At 40.5% G+C, this 17,024-nt stretch overlaps 1 protein-coding gene across 1 annotated transcript in view; it reads left to right on the top strand.

Moving 5' to 3' along the window:
* The window catches only part of LOC148036493 (uncharacterized), a 64,697-nt gene extending 50,110 nt beyond the window's left edge, over positions 1-14,587 (top strand). Inside the window, exons 5-8 of the mRNA XM_087678485.1 lie at positions 8,182-8,290; positions 9,324-9,527; positions 9,844-9,920; positions 14,065-14,587. Coding sequence (XP_087534611.1) covers positions 8,182-8,290; positions 9,324-9,527; positions 9,844-9,920; positions 14,065-14,146 — 472 coding nt within the window. The 3' untranslated portion in view covers positions 14,147-14,587. The remainder of the gene's footprint in view (positions 1-8,181; positions 8,291-9,323; positions 9,528-9,843; positions 9,921-14,064) is intronic.
* The last annotated feature ends 2,437 nt before the right edge of the window (positions 14,588-17,024 follow it).

Genomic DNA, 17,024 nt, shown 5'->3' with positions numbered 1-17,024 from the left:
ACGAGACACAGGAGGCCAAAGCCATGCAATGCTTGCTGGGTGTAAAGCCCCTTCCGGTGTAAACTCCCACGTGTATAAACTTACAGGTGTGGACACACCCTTGTACCCTAACATATAAATACCATTTTATTCTTTGTGTACCGTGCAACACACTGATACACTCTAACACGATTCTCTAAGCTCTCTGCTCTATCTCTGCTCACTCCGAGCTCGCATTCTGCCCTTGGTTGCAGCATTCGCACTTTCCAAGAGTGTCATAGTTCGCGACACAGGATCTAGCCAACGGAAAGCACTCGACGCGTGAGGGACGTTGAGCTGAAGTAAAGAGCTAAGGAAGAAGCAATCAACACAGGTCGCACAGGTCAATCTGAAGAAATAGAGACCAGCAACGACCAACAGACACGATGGGGACCAGCGGGCGACCAGTTCGGACCTGACATGCTAGGCGACGACCAGTGGACACGAAGAGGACTAGTGGGCGACCAGTCGGACCTGACAAAAGCACGACGGGGATAGGCGCAGTCAACCATGTCACCTGTCAAGTGACGACCAGCAGATTATCTTTCAATTTTATGGTGAAGTGGCTTATTCTAAGCCTTGGTTCGCGTGTTATACATAATAGGACAATTTGACCAGAAATTTGGGGGCTTTCCCATATCTAATGCTGGTTATACAAAATAGGACAATTTGACCAGAAAATTGCAGAAATTGTACACATCGGTTCCAAAATTTTGGGGCTTTTCTCATATCAATGAAATTTTGCTTAGTAGAGTCAAATTCGTTGAGATTGATGCACAATTGACTCGAGAATTTTTGGGGCTTTTGCAAAATTTTGGCAAACTTTGCCAAATTTTCCCATTTTATGGTCTCGGGTTTATGTAATGATGCAATTGGTTCAGATTTGTCAGTAAAATTTTGGGGGTTTTGCTGAAATTTGAGAATTTTGGCAAAAATGATGTCTGAAATGTTCATTGGAAACATTGCTGATGCAATCTTGGTGTTGTAAGCAGTGAGATTCATTCCCACTTGTGAAATATTGAAGAAATTGCAGAGAATCTTGGTTTCTTTTGTGTATCAGAAGTACTTGGTTACATATGTATGCAGTATATATGTTGGGCAGCTTCCATTGAGTTGATGTATTGCTGAATAATCATCTTGTAGTAGTCTTAGTGATCATTTGCAATTTTGGGATTATTGCAGTTGTACTTTTGGTAATACTGCTGAAGTGGGAGTCACCTGGCAGTGATGTATGCTTTGCGTATGTGCTGAAATCTCAGTTATATTGCTGAAAGTCATCAATCCTACTGCTGTATATGTACTTGGATTAAACCTTGCTCTCATTGCCTGAAAATTTGGGCTGATATTAACTGAACATTCAGCTCATTGTTTGCTGTTATAAATTGCAGTTTTTTTTTGGTACATTGTTGAACAATGGCTGCTAATGCTTCAAGCAGCAGTGACACAAAATCCCTTCTTGAAATCAAGAGATTTGATGGCACTGGTTTTGATTTGTGGAAGGACAGGATGCAAGGCATTTTGTTTCTCAAGGATTGTGATGATGCTCGCTTGGAAGTCAAACCTGCAGCTATGATAGATGAGGATTGGGCTGGACTCAACAAGAAGGCCATTGCATATATTAAAATGGTCGTATCTAATGATGTACTTACGAACATTAAGCGTCTTGATACAGCTTATGTCATATGGAAAAAGTTGATGGATACTTATTTCCAGTAAATCAAGTTCATCTTATGCGCAAGCTCATAAGCATGGAGTTGGATGAGTCTAAGCCTGCATCAGAGCATTTGAGTGCTTTTACAGGGATTTTGAGCCAGTTATAAGACTCTAGTTTGTAGCCCTTCAATGATAAATTGAAGGCCATTTTCTTTTTGATGACTTTGCCTGATAGCTGGGAGTCTTTGGTTGTTTCATTGAGCAACAATCCTGCTTTAACCTTCGATGGTGTTCGGGGCTCTATTCTCAATGAGGAGATTAGAATAAAGTACAGTGGAGAAAGTAGTGGTTCAACTTATCATCTGAGAGGCAGGTCAGAAAAGAGGGGTAATGCAATAAATAAAGGAAAAAGCAAGAGTAAAAGCAAGGGAAAACACAACAGGATGCCACTTGCTATCAATGTGGACGTAAAGGGTATACAAAGTCCGATTGTTGCTACTACAAGAAAGAGCAAGAAAGAAAGAAACAGCAAGGAAAGAAAAAGAAGGATGACAAGAAAGACGATGACAGCTCTTTCTCAAAAGAAGTTGCAAAAGTAAATGTTGCAACTAGTGTGGTTATTGAAGAACTCTCCGACACTGGAGAGATACTTGTTGCCGCCTCATGTAATGATGTAGATATTATGACAGTAGCAAGTGATATGCACATCACTAAAAAGGAGGTGATTGATGCCTTAGATTCAACTCATGATGGGCTGTCTCAGTCATGGATAGTGGACAGGGGTGCCTCTTTTCATATCACTCTCTCTTTGGAGTCATTTTCTGAATACACTTCAGGTTGTCTAGGCAATGTTTACTTCGGCAACAATTATGCATGTGAAATAGAGGGTGTAGGTACCATTCACTTGGCCCTTGAAAATGGTCAAGAGCTGATTTTGCATGATGTCAGATATGTACGTGGCATAAAGAAAAGTCTACTATCAGTTGGGCAGCTTGATGCAAGAGGGTATTTTACTACCTTTGGTGGTGGATCTTGGAAGGTCCATAGGGGCTCTATGCTGATTATTAAAGGCAGTAAAAAAGAGACTTTATACTATTTGCATTATAAAGCATTACCTTGCAAGTTTTTGGCTATGGCTGAAGTTCATTCACAGATAGAACTTTGGCACAAGAGACTTGGTCATATGAGCCAAAAAGGCCTTCAAGTTCTCTCCCCTTCAGGAAGATGTGATGTAAAAGACTCTGGACTTGACTTTTGTAATGATTGCATATATGGAAAACATGTCAAGTCTCCTTATTACTCTGGTGTTGTTAAGAAGTCCAATGCTTTTGACTTAGTACATTTAGATGTGTACACTATGCCTGTTAATTCACATGGGGATGCACGATACTTTGTTACTTTTATTAATGATTTCAGTAGAAAGTCATGGGTGTATGTATTAAAGAGCAAAAAGGGAGTGTTTGATGCTTTTAAAAGGTTTCATGCCTTTGTTACCACACAGAAAGGGCTCAAGTTAAAAGCTATAAGAACGTATAATGGAGGGGAGTATATCTCTAATGAGTTTAAAAGATTTTATCAGATGTATGGCATTAAGAGGGAGTCAATAGTCCCTTACAACCTTGCATCAAATGGCGTGGCTGAAAGATATAGTCGTACACTTTGTGAGAGAGTCAGATGCATGCTGTCCATAGCTAATTTCCTGCAATAGTTTTGGGGAGAGGCTCTTAAAACTGCAGTTCATGTGTGCAATTGCTCTCCATTCATGCGTTGAAAAATGGCATCCTGAAGAGGTTTGGTTTGGCAAACCTGCTTCATATGACCATTTGCGTATCTTTGGTTGTGATGCTTTTGTATATATTCCTATAAATCAGAGGACTAAACTAGACATGAAATCCATGAAGGGCATCTTCATGGGATATGGAGATGAGGGAGAGATGGGCTATAGAGTTTGGCTTCCTCAGGATAGAAAGATAGTACATAGCCGAGACATAGTATTCAATGAGGCAAATTTACGGAAAAATACTATAGATGGCGACCTTGACAAAAAGAAAGTCAAGTTTCAGCATGAACAACCAGCCATTCAGCAACCATTAGTTGAAGATACTGTCCCTTTTGATACTGAAAATGAGCAGCAACCTATTGTGCTATAGCTAGAAGATAATGGACAGCAAATTGATGCACATGATGGAACAGGACAACAAGAAGAACATGCTAAATACAGGTTACATCAGCAAGAAAATGATGAAAATCAGCCACCAATTGATGGTGTGCACATACTTGAGGATGTAGGTCCATTGCCTATCAACACATATCATTGGGTAAGGTCTACACGGGTCAGAAGGCAGCCATAGAGGCTTCAGCCATCTTTGGATTGTATTTTATTGGGTGATGAAGGCCAGCCTTTGACATTTAAAGAGGTAGAGTCATGTGAAAACAAGAGAAAGTGGGAGCTTGCTATGCAGGAAGAGATGAAATCTCTAAATGCGAACAACACATGGGAGCTTGTACCTTTTCCCAAGGATAGGAAGGCTATTCCTAACAAATGAGTTTATAAGGTGAAATGTACTAATAAGAAGCCCAAATACAAGGCATGTTTGGTTGCCAAGGGCTATACACAAAAGGAAGGCATAGACTTCCAGGAGGTTTTTTCACTGGTGGTGAAGATGACTACACTCCGTGTTTTGTTTGCTCTCATTGCATCCTTGGATTTAGAGTTCGATCAGATGGATGTGAAGATTGCTTTTCTTCATGGTGACCTGGATGAAGAGCTGTACATGAAACAACCTGAAGGTTTTGCTATTCTAGGGAAAGAGCATTTAGTTTGTAAGCTGAAATGCAGCTTATATGGGCTGAAATAGGCTCCTAGACAGTGGTATAAAAAATTTGATACCTTTATGCTCAGCCATGGATTCAAACACAGCCATGTAGATCATTGCTTATACACTAAGAAGGCTAATGATGGAAGCTATGATGGAAGCCTTGTTGTGCTGGTTTTATATATGGATGACATGCTGATTACAGGAAAGCATAAGAGCACTTTACATACCCTTAAAAGGCAGCTGAGTTCAGCCGTCTCAATGAAAGATTTGAGAGTAGCTACACATTTGGGCATGTGCATTAAAAGAGATGAGGATAGCATTTATTGTTCCTCTAACAAGACAAGTACATTAGCAAAGTACTTGATAGATTTAATATGGGTGATGTTAAGTCTCTTGGTGTGCCTTTACCACCATATACAAAGCTTAGCAAAGTTGATTGCCCAAAAGATGATGCAGCTACTATTGCGATGAAAGGCATACCTTATGCATTAGCTTGTGGTTCTTTGATGTATGCCATGGTTGCAACTCGTCTAGACATTGCCCATGCAGTGGGAGTTGTTAGTAGATTCATGTCTAACCCTGGCAAACCACATTGGGAAGTAGTGAAATGTATCTTTAGATACTTAAAAGGTACACAAGACAAATGTATATGCTATGGAAAGGGCACACTAGAGCTGTAGGGGTTTTGTGATTCGGACATGGTAGGAGATCTTGACACTAGAAAGTCTACCAGTGGGTATGCATTTACATTGGTTGGTGGAGCTATTTCTTGGTGTTCAAGGTTGCACAAAATTGTAGCACTAAGTACTATAGAGGCTGAATATATTTCAGCTATAGAAGCTTCTAAGGAAGCTATTTGGCTTGGCCGTTTGGTCAAGGATTTTGGTCTTTCTTCCCATACTCCAGTGCTTGGTTGTGATGGCCAGAGTGCGGTATGTCTGGCTAAAAATGCCATGTTTCATGCCTGTATCAAACGCATAGATGTTCGGTATCATTTCATTTGACAAGTCTTGGATGATGGCACTTTGTCACACTGACTAAGGACAAAACCCAAGATAACCTTGTAGATGTTCCCACTAAAAGTCTTGCAAAGGCTCAGCATGAGCATTGCATTCGACTAGTGGGAGTTGGATAGTTTACAGGCACCACTTTGGGCATTTAAGTGGGAGGTTGTTGGGTGTAAAGTCCTTTGGGTGTAAACTCCCGCGTGTATAAACTTACGGGTGTGAACACACCCTTTACTTGTACCCTAACATATAAATACATTTTTATTCTTTGTGTACCATGCAACACACTAGTACACTCTAACACGATTCTCTAAGCTCTCTGATCTATCTCTGCTCACTCCGAGCTCGCATTCTAGTCAGCACCCAAGTACAACAATGCTCGTCCCTCAATGAGCAGTTTCGGCAGAAGGTTCGTGTCATTGTGATTGCAATGACTCCCTTTTATAGGGTGTTGTGTATGAGTGATTGCGAGGGGTCCAATATTAGTAGTAGAGAGGAGATGGGCATGGATCCATAAGCTCATCCATGGTTTTGCAACTTTGGTACATTTGGCCTATAAGTTGCTGGGGATCATGGATGATAGAGATCAGCTTGTATATTTGACTCGTGTGCTACTCGTGGATGACCATAATGCAATGTTAGAGGAGCTTGGATACCATGCACATCAGACAGTGTGCATGTGGTATTTGCTTCTTCTGCTTGTTGGAGGAGAGAGCCACTTTTGAAGCCTCTCTTTGGTGGCAAAATTTTGGATGTGTTGGATACTTTTGAGCCCTTGGTCATGAGAGTCCTTGCCTAGAATTGCTATTCGGGTGCTGTGAGAGAAACTGGTGTGTCTATTCTCTTATACACATGAAAATTTGCAATCGACTTGGCATATGATAGTTGTAGATTATGTAGGTGAATATTGAAACCTTCAAATTGAAGGGCAACACTCTTTGGAGTGTGTATTAGGAGGTTGATGAGGAGGAGCAGTTGATTTTTGCGGAGCTCTATTGAGAGCTCATGGTAGGTAACACTCTTGACACTTGTAGTTAGTGTGCTCATAGGTGAGGAGTTCAAGTAGTTAGTGGTAGGGATGTCGTCATTCGGCACACTCCAATACCCACAAGGAGTGGTTCAAGTGATTTGTAGACATATGTCATGCGGGGCTTTAGTAGCTCTCATTGTGTGCCTCATGATGACATCCTCCTCTTGCTTACATAACAATTGCTTAGGGAGTCATCATTTGATGATGAGTACAAGACTGTCTCACCATTTGATTTGTGAGGAGTCATCTTCAGAGTCTCTTGATGAGTACTTAGATGGTCTTGATGATGATGATAGTGATGCCTCACTCTAGGCCCCTCTCTTTTCTGTATGATTGTCTCCACTCCTACTTATGATCTAGATTCTATCTATGCATATTGTTGTACTGCATGTTGTGCATGCGACTGCTAGGGCCTAGCATATGCTAATTATGGCTTGTCACCTCATGCATTCATCTTATTTTGTAATGGCACTACTATTTTGATTTCAAACATGTGTTCTATCTTTTGTATTCAAGTTTTTTTTTGGGTACTAATAATGTATTGTACCTTATAAAATCTTGAGATACCATTTAGTATGGTATTTTACCATACCATGCCATATCGTACCTTTCGTACTTGACAACTATGGATGTCAATTGCACAGTCAACATAAAGGTCTCATAGTCAATCCCTTGGTTCTGTCAAACCGTTGTACCACAAGGCGAGCCTTGTACTTATCCAATGTTCCATCAGCTTTCATTTTAGTGCAATCTCCAAAGAAGCAACTTCTTCCATGGCTTCTCTCTTGGAAGAAGTCCTTCAGCAATAGGCTTTACTAATACAGCTCCAATTTGACACTCTGGATCAGTAATGCCTAATCTTTCTCTAGATTTTGGATTGTTAGACTTGTTCTTGGTGATTTTAGCTTGCTGGGCTCTTGTTCCTTCTTGAGCATATGAAATCACAGAAGGGCTTCTTCACCTTCCAATACAAGATTTTGAGAAAGCACGGCAAGAATTGTACTTTTCTTCTTGCTAGAGAGACTTAGCAGTGCTCCAACGTTAAGCTTGTGTCTGATGCTCAAAAATAGTTGGGCCAGCCATTGCTTTGAAGAAATATCTATCCCAACATGGCAGCCAAGCCACATACCTGAAGTCCCATGTGCTACCCAAGTGAAGTGATCATGACAGCTCCAAATTGGCTGAGAAGACTTGCAAACATAGAACCATAAGATCTTGCCAGTTGATGAGGGCACCAAAAGCCTGACAGAAAACCTCCATGGATGAGACAAAAGCTCTGAACTTGGCTCCATATCGCAAAGTTGCTGTATCATCTGAAAACTTTACATCTGAGAGCTCATCTTGATCTGAAATGGTTGAGCTGATACCTCTGCTGATGGCCTTAGCTACAAAAGGGAAGAGGAAAGTTGCTAGGGGGCATTCCTGTTTAACTGAGTGCTAAATGCTGAATCTCTGACACCTGTGCTCCATCTCCTCTGATAAGAAGCTAGTTATGGTTCAAAGAGTATAAGGCTGCTGCCCCTTTGACCCATAACTCTAAGAAGCCCATCTTGAGCATCTTATGGATGTACTTTGAGTTTCCTTGCATTTACTTTTCCAACTTTATTTCGCTAATTCAAAAGGATTTGTGACTGATCTTGCTTATCTTATGCAGGAGCCAGAGGGTTCAGGAGAGATCTGCATTAGAAGAGTATTGGCGGAAACAAGATGAAGAGTTTAAAGAGAGATGGAAACATAAAACTGCTGAACTCATTGAAGGATATGTATGTTCCAGTGTCCTTGACGTCAAGTTTCTTTTCTGCATATTCTGGTGGTGGAATGATGGGTTTCAGGTTCCAACGTTTCCTGTGCAGATCTAGTCAAAAGAAAAAAGAGAGAGTAGTAACACGAAGTCTCAAGGATTGTTTTCGAAACTAAAATTGGCCAAAAATGTTTGACAGCGTTAATATAACCTCTTGCAGATGAAAATCTTTGTAGTGGACTATGGACATGGATGGAAATCCTTAAACTGTTCCAATTTCACCGGATTCCTGCCTTTATACATGATTTTATGTCTGCTTTTACCATAGTTGCATTTGTACTACATACAGACTAGTTCATTCTGTATGGTTCATACCATACTGTAAGTCTGTATGGTACTTATCTGTACCAATTGGTACCAAAAAACAGGCTATTTTTGGCCTGTGAAGACTAGAACACACAATATCTTCCAACTCCCAAGCCTTATGTTCATTAGCATAATTTCAAGCCTCTCTCACTCTCTCTTTCCCACCTTCCAAGATGAATATGCAATTCCAAGCACATCCCTCCCCCCTCTCTCTCTCTCTCTCACACACACAAGAATGAAGAGCCTCTTTGTCCATCCACCCTACACTTTACTTTGTTGTATGATGTATTATGTATACACTCCTATCTATCTTCTAGTAGCCCTTTGCGCATGAGGTTTTGCCTTGTTACCCTCATGTTTTCATCCTGTAACTCAAGTGGCATTGCTATTTTAGCTCTAAACATGTGTTCTATTATCTGTAATCCAAAATAACTAAGTTTTTGTTTTCTTTTCCTACTAATACCATAATGTACCTTATAAAATCCTAAGGTACCAATTAGTACCGTATTGTATCATACCGTACAATATCATACCTTTAAAATCCTAAGGTACCAATTAGTACCGTATTGTATCATACCGTACCATATCATACCTTTTGTAACTGAGAACCCTGGCTTTTACAGCTGCCACTAATGATGCATGACTGTTGAGTTTCTATCATAACCCATGCTAGGTAATTTGGTCTGCAGGTGGGTATTATTCCTGCAAAGAGGTATCAGTTTCAAGATGAAGAGTGTTTAAGGGATGCTGAAGAGAATAGAAGAGTTTGTAACGTGCGAGATTGGCAAGTTGAACGTCACAATGCAAGGCTGCACCAAGAACTTGAGGACAAGAAAGATCAGGATATGAAGGATGATCTTGCTCGAAAACGATGGGAAAGGGAGCATGAAGAGGTGATTTCAAGCTATGCTGATGCTAAGATTAAATGTCCTTACAAATGTTGACTGCTGTTTGTTTTCTCTCTTTTCAAGGCCAACACTTTCCTCTGTCCAAAGTCTTATAAAATGGAAGAAGTATCTGACACTGACATTAGTGACAGAAGGCAAATATTTTATTATAAAAGGGTTAATTCAAGAGAAGCTAGAGGTTTTAACTGGTCTAGAAATAGTATGTCTGTTTTTTTGAAAATCAAGGCTTGAGAATGGTCTGGACAATAGCTTGTGGGAAATTGCTGATAAAAACAACATGACATGTTTAACTTGTGAACAGATAGTGAAGAAACTACGGAGTATGAATATGGACATGGCAAATGAGTACCTCCGGCAATTTTATGAGAAATGTTCAAGGTTTGATGTCTTTCAAGCAAGCTTTCCTTCTAATTGAAATGAGCATCTGTTGATAAAGGTGGAAAGACAAGAAAAGTAAGTTGAATAGTGGCCCAAGTAGATAAGGAGTTGACATGATCTTTTTACCACGTCCACATGACCTTGCTGCAACTTGTATGAGCCCTCCCCTCTTCTAGTCTACCCTTCTCCTTGCCTTACTTGTTGCCTGTGCCCTTTTTCCTGCTGTTCATTTCTCCTCATTGCCTTGTTTTGCTGGCCCCTCCTCTCCCAATTGTTTGGAATAATTTACTTTCAGTAGAAAGGAGGATGTGGCCATCCTCCTATATCTGTGGAGAACATCATAATCATGGGTCAAATGATATGGAGGCTTCATTGGCTGACTCCTTCGATACTCTTGGGGCACCATAGGGGCATTTTGGCTTCTCAATCCATAATGACGGTTGATTAGTAGGTGTGTTGTTGGGTCTTCTGCGACCCCTGGACTCAGCTCTTTATCAGTCAATGGTCTAGGGGAGCCATTGTCTTTGTTGGTGAACCTGTAGTCTGAATGAAATCTAGGTAGTGGCTCTTTGTTTGAGTCCTCTTTAGGTACTGATAAACAGTGCCACAGCAGAGCTCTCTATGTCTGCAGACCTCTATAAGAACCGTCCCAAGACTTTGAACCATGATCTTCGATAGTGATCCAAACCCATCTCTAAAGGGGCGATGCTATTTTCCCTAATCTCATGATAACATATGTGCTGAATTTTGTAGTGCTTCTTGGTCTATGTCTGTGTGATATAGTGGGCACATTGGGTTCTCTAGTGCTGATGCTCATATTGAGGCCTAGAAATCTCAACGAATTCATATTTATGAAATTGATACGTGTACATATGCGTTGTGAAATAAAGACATCCAACAGTAATGGCTGTTTGGACATCATTCTCATGCATTCAATTCGCCTAAGATGTCTGCTATGTTATTCTTTGTTTACGATGTGTGCTTTCTTTACTTTGGTTGCTCTTTTTGGTATGTAGAATCCACTTGTGTGCCATGTGTCCTTCTAGCATCCATGCAATGATTTTTTTCACCATGTTGTTTGTAGTGAAGAAAGAGGAGTATAGACAGTGCAAGCATTAGACTCAATGAACACGAGAGAGTTGGATACCCCCTTGTGGGAATTTTTAATGAAACAATAAACATAATGATTTATAGAACAGACTGGCATTTTGTCTCAAACATTTGCTGTCACCCAGCCTGATCTGGAGCCACCCACCCGATTGCCACCACCTGGAGATAGTCACCAGCTGCTGCCCCTGCAAACATCACTATCTCCTGCTGTGTTTTTTTTCAGCAGTCTGCTTTTAACTCTTTGGAGGCTAGCCTGCCGTCATTGTTGTTATCTTCATCCTCTGCTGCCCATGGAGCTGCCATCTCAGCCATCAAACCTTGCATTTTACTGCCCATAGTCATCACCAACATCCTACTTCTTGGAGGACTGTTTCACTCCCTCCACTGCCTCCCACGACATCATCATCATCATCATCAGTGGACTGCTGTTGCTGCTGTGTTTAGGGATTCATGAGACGAGTATGACAGGCTTTGACATCATTCTCCATTCACCTCTAACTTGGTTCTTGAGCCGCATGAGTATCAAAGAAGAACCATCTCTCGTACCTAGCACCTGCAACACATGCCCCCATGTATGCCCCTCTCACTAGTAACATCTCATACTTTGTAGCTTGTGTGAGATAGCAACTTGACATTTGATACCAATGATGTGTCCCCTAGGATCCAACATGCACATAAGACAACACAAGCCATACCCATGACACAAAACATGAAGGGGATGGACATCAAACTCACCTCCTAGCTATAGAGCCAAAAATGCCTAGAGCTAGTAGGATGTTGGGCCACAATTGCATCCCAAGAGTTGGCATCCCATACCATCAGCCCACTCTGTCCTAGTGCATGGACATGTTAACCATTGGGCCCAAAGTTAAGGGTGGTGATCACACAATGAATGTGCACAATGGGCCTTCAGTCTTGTAAACAGGTTTTGGTTGCCCTAACCCTAAAGTGATCCTAGTGCAATGCACTAGATCACTTTATGACCCAAGAATGACTAATGCTGCTGGTGTCATCCAGATGTCCCAAAGATGTAACAGGGGATCTCCTAAATGTGCATGTAGTGCAATCTTCTTTAGCAATGTAGCTTCACTAACTACTGAAAAGATAGTGTTTGTCATACATTGCTTATTTGCCTCCGTTATTTCAATTTCCTTATGTACCTTTATTCATGACTGCTTTGGTTTGAGCACGTGTATTGGCCTTTGCATACACCACAGCCCAAACGGACTAACAATACAGCCTTGACCATGAAATTGTGCCATTCCCTATAGTTCATGGGGTTGACCAAGGGGCACTAAGGTTTCGGGTAGGTATGTGTATAAGGCTACCCATGTGAGTTCCTAGGTGACCACATAATTACAAATGTAGTCTTTCTGGCTGGCATTGGGGCTGAGCACTGACTGCCCATCAATGGGGCTGCACAAGGCCAACCATCCATGTGCTGCCCACAAGTGCTGCCAGGTGGCTGCAAACAGGCTATCCTTGTTTTGTGCTCACTTGGCTGCCCAGAGTGTTGTCCAAGGATGCCACCAAAAAGCCAATACTTGCCTTTTTGTCTATTGCAGGATGCCCCACACTAACCAGCAGGGACTGCTTCCCAACTGAGCATTTGCATTGGGGTCTGACCAACAAGGGGGACCACCCTAAACTATGGACTTTTGTCTGGGCTGCCCAATTAGTTGCCGACCTAGTTTGTGCACTATGACCCACAAGGGCCTGTGACGTGGCCAATGGGCTGCGGAATGGGCACGAACTTGCCCTATGGTGTGGCAACCTCATATGTCATGGTTCGAGGCACAGTATCCTCATGCAGCCCATTGGGGGGCAGCCTTACGGTGCCTGAGTAGGCCTGTCTGAGCTTGCCTGTGTACATTTGCCATGCTGGTTGTCATGGTTCTTGTGGCTGCTGGCAGCACCACACCAAACCCTATGGCCTATGGCCTGCAAATACAGTAATAAGAAAAGGAAAATAACACTTACTTTTCCAGCGTGCACCTCCTCCATTTTGCCAGTTGGCCATAGACTTGGAGTGACAGCTCCTCAGACTACCTTTGCCTGCACCTTGGGTGGGAAATAGGAGATTTCATGCAGCCTACCAAGTAATCATGAAGCTTCAGCTAGTGCAGCCTCCACTAAGAAAATATCACTATTTTTGCCACCTGCTTACTAGTGTTTCCCATTCCTACTTGTGCTAGTAGCAGCCCATACCACCCTGTTTGTGAGTGGTGTAGACCCATCAAGCATGAACCATCACTGCTCCATTACATCCAGTGGTTTTGTGCATGTCATCATGGCACATGGTAGAATGCAAGTTGTTTCTTTGACACTGAAATGCCCACATAGATCACCAACCTGCACATGAGATGGTACAAGTCATGTAAGCATGAGGAGACAGAATAAGGATGGACATCAGACTCATCTCCCATTCATGGAGCAGGTATGGGTTCACCCTTGAGTCTAGGACCCAGCAATCTGCTGCACCAAGCTCCCATAGAAAGGACTGGTGTCCCATACCATCAGTCGCACCATGTGTGTGTGTGGATGGAGCTGCCAAGGGTCTAGAGTCCAAGTCTAAGGATGCAATGATATATCTGCTTTCTAGGCTTGCACAATTGGAGTCAGGTTTGACAAGCATAGCTACTCCATGTACTTGTATTGCAATCCCATTGCTCTTGAATCATTGTTCAATTAAGGTGTTTGTATTGAAAATCATCATTGAATGGGACCTTTCAAATTGTCTAAGCAATTGCTTCTTGCAAGAGTGAAACAGTTCTCTGTTCTTCTTCTCAAGAAGTTTTTTCTGAAGAAACCTTGTATTCTTGTGGGCATATGGGTGTGATTGTGCCATGTGAGTGCACATCTGTGTGTGCGTGCATGAGCGTCACAAAGTGCACAGTAAAAATTTTAAATATGCCCCATGATGCTAATGACTATGGGAAAAATACCTCATGAATTGGCTTTTGGTACTTTTATGTATGGTTATTCTTAAATGTTGTTCTGCATCGTGTTCATGCTTTGCTTTATGATGAAACAGGGACAAAAGGAATCATGACGAAGAACATCACTACGAGATTTCAAAAGCATTCTTTGAACAGTTCAACACAACCAGCCGTTAATATCCAAGGAAAAAGCACAAACCAAAATATGCTCTCTGTTTTGGCAAATGGTCATATCAGATACCTATCCACCCACACAAAACAGGATGGCAAACACTTCAATCTTTGTAGAAGATCTACGAAGGAAGAGCTTATCCCCAGATGATTATGTAAAAGTATGACAGTCATTGATCTTCCCAAACCTGCAAATATTTGACATATCTAGTTTGCATCCAAAATTTGAGAGGGTTCAATTCTATGTTTACTCACTTTGATTGAAGTAGCTTACAGGGCCTGATCATTGAGACCACAATATCTTGTTGATAATCCAAATTGTACAAACTTTTCTGCTATAAACTTTTAGGGTTTGAAAATTTGAGAAGGGTTTCAATTCCATGTTTACCCACTGTGATTGAAGTAGCTTATAGGGCCTGATCATTGAGACCACAATATAATGTTGATAATCCAATTTGTACAAGCTTTTCTGTTTTAAAGTTTTAGGATTTGATAATTGAGACTACAGTATGTTGTCCATAAATTTTTTTTAAATAATTACTGCACAATGATCCAATTGTACAAGGTTTTCTTTTTTAAACATTTAGGATTCCTTTACACCCCCAGCAGCGTCCCCCCCCCCCCCCCCCCCCCCCAAAAAAAAAAAGAAGGAAAAACGGAAAATAAAAGTAGCGTAATGAGTATAATTGTGACATTGCTCGAAGTTGCCATTCATTGATCATATATGATTTCTTGTTATATTTTTTTAATATAATCCTACTAGGACTCCTAACACACCAAACCTTGCATCCACATGATGCTCGGGGATTCTCCTGGAATAAAGGAAGGTTTAGCAAGTTCTTTCCATGTAGAAGACAATGGAGTCCTAGCAGCATCCTGAGTGGAAGTTAATGGCTGATTTGATAGTTTTGGGGAAGAGGATCTGTCTCATCAAGTATGAAGGTAACATTGTGGCAATTTATTGGTTTGTTTGAGGAGTCATCTTGTCAATAATTGATTATAAGCCACTAAGTCAATGTCAAGCTAGTATTGTGGTTGGGTAGAAATACTACCTTTTGACATACAATGTTGAACCCCACCTAGATTAGCATGTAGAGTATTCATGCACTAAACAAGTGTTTTGGCATACTTTAGTATTTAAAGCATAGGAATTGAACTAATGTGAGCTAATTTGAGTGGATGCACATTTTTGAATATCATATATTTTGTCATAAGAAGACATGATACCGCAATCTCTAAATGTTTCAAAGAGATGCTATGATTGTGAGGTATCATAAATTTAGGAGTATTGTTACATTAAGCACCTCATGTTGCATTGGAAGGTTTGCAAATTGAGAGGTGATGGAAATATTAATTCTTATCAAAGAGAAAATCATTGTCATGGCAACATCCATTGACATGCCACAAGAGTGAAGATTTTGTATTTCACCATGCTATCTAGTGGTGTGCTTACACTAACTTGTTGCTTGTCTACTTATATATATATATGATTGACAAATCGTATGTCCATGTCTACAAAGATTGTGTTTGGACCATAATTGGATCTTGTGGACATTGAATTGGACTATAGAGTAGCCAAGGATCCTACTAAAGATTTTAATACATAATATAGGCAAAGTCCCTTTGAGTAGTCGTGGAATATGCTAAAAATATGTTCATCAATTTTGGACAAGTAAATTGATATTGTGGCTCTTCTTAAGCAGTTATTATCATTAGCTATCACTAATTGAAAAAATATATTATATAAGAAAATTGCAAAAAAATAAAAGACCAAACAACTTATATTTGAGAAAAAATATTATTACCTTTTGGTTTCATCACCTTCACATTGGGAGGATGTCCATAAGTCAAATGTTGCATGAGTGTTGGTAGCTTTGACATGGACTCTACTCTCTTCCATACTGGAAATCCAGAGAGTCAGTCTTGAAATTGGTTGAACTCATAAGATCAAAAGTTGCTTCTCTTCCTCTTTTTCTTTCCCACAAAGGGATAAGGCATTAGGTTCGTCAATGAACTTATAATCAAAAGGTTGGGTATCAAACTTAAGAAATTCCTTCTTTGAGTTATCCTCAATATCAATGATCCCAACAATAGCATAACAAGTCTTTGCAATGATTGCTAAATAATAGCCTTTCCTTAACTTGAAAAGTTTTTGTATATTTGTAAATTGGTAATAAGTACTCATTGTCCTCGATTGGAAATCTTGGAAAGCTAGGAAGAATTATGCTTCTAGATGTCTCTTCAATGCTTGTATTAACATGTTTTTAATCAATAAAGGCAACAACTTTGAAGTTTGTCACATTTGATGGTTCCATTGCCGAAGTGGCCTCCTCTTCAAGATCAACTTCTCTTACAAGATCCTTGACCTCCATATCACTAACTAGAACACATGTAGAACGTTGTAATAATCCCTCTTGCTCAATTTTAATGGGATTCTTCATAGAAGTAAAGATAATAAATGGAAATACCTTATTCACAAACCTACATTTTCTTAAATGTAGAGACCAATCTACATCTTGGACCCAAAACTTTTCAAGTGACTACATTCTAACTTTTCATGAAAATTGTGATCTCTCCACAAGAGAGCTTCTAATTGGTGTATGCACAAAATAATCAGAATCCACATGCATAGATATTGCCAAATCCTCAAACTTAGCAAAATCCTCCTTACAAGAGAGACTATAATGATAAAGAGTTTTGTCAAGATTCCACTTTGGATTGAACATGCCATTTGCTATTGGAATGAAGGAAAATTCAATAATATTATCCACAAGAAATTCAAGTAGTTTCTTTGAGGGAGAGACATTACTAATCTATGTGAGGCCTAAGACCCTTCGTGATGAAAGTTTCTTTGGTGACTTCTTCCCTTTGCCTATTTCTAATG

Source organism: Lygodium microphyllum, chromosome 5 (assembly GCF_053477565.2).
Source record: "Lygodium microphyllum isolate KBCC chromosome 5, Lygodium_microphyllum_v1.1.10, whole genome shotgun sequence".
In the NCBI taxonomy this organism is placed as follows: Eukaryota; Viridiplantae; Streptophyta; class Polypodiopsida; order Schizaeales; family Lygodiaceae; genus Lygodium; species Lygodium microphyllum.
Note: the sequence above shows the minus strand (reverse complement) of the source record. Positions and strands in the feature narration are given on the sequence as shown.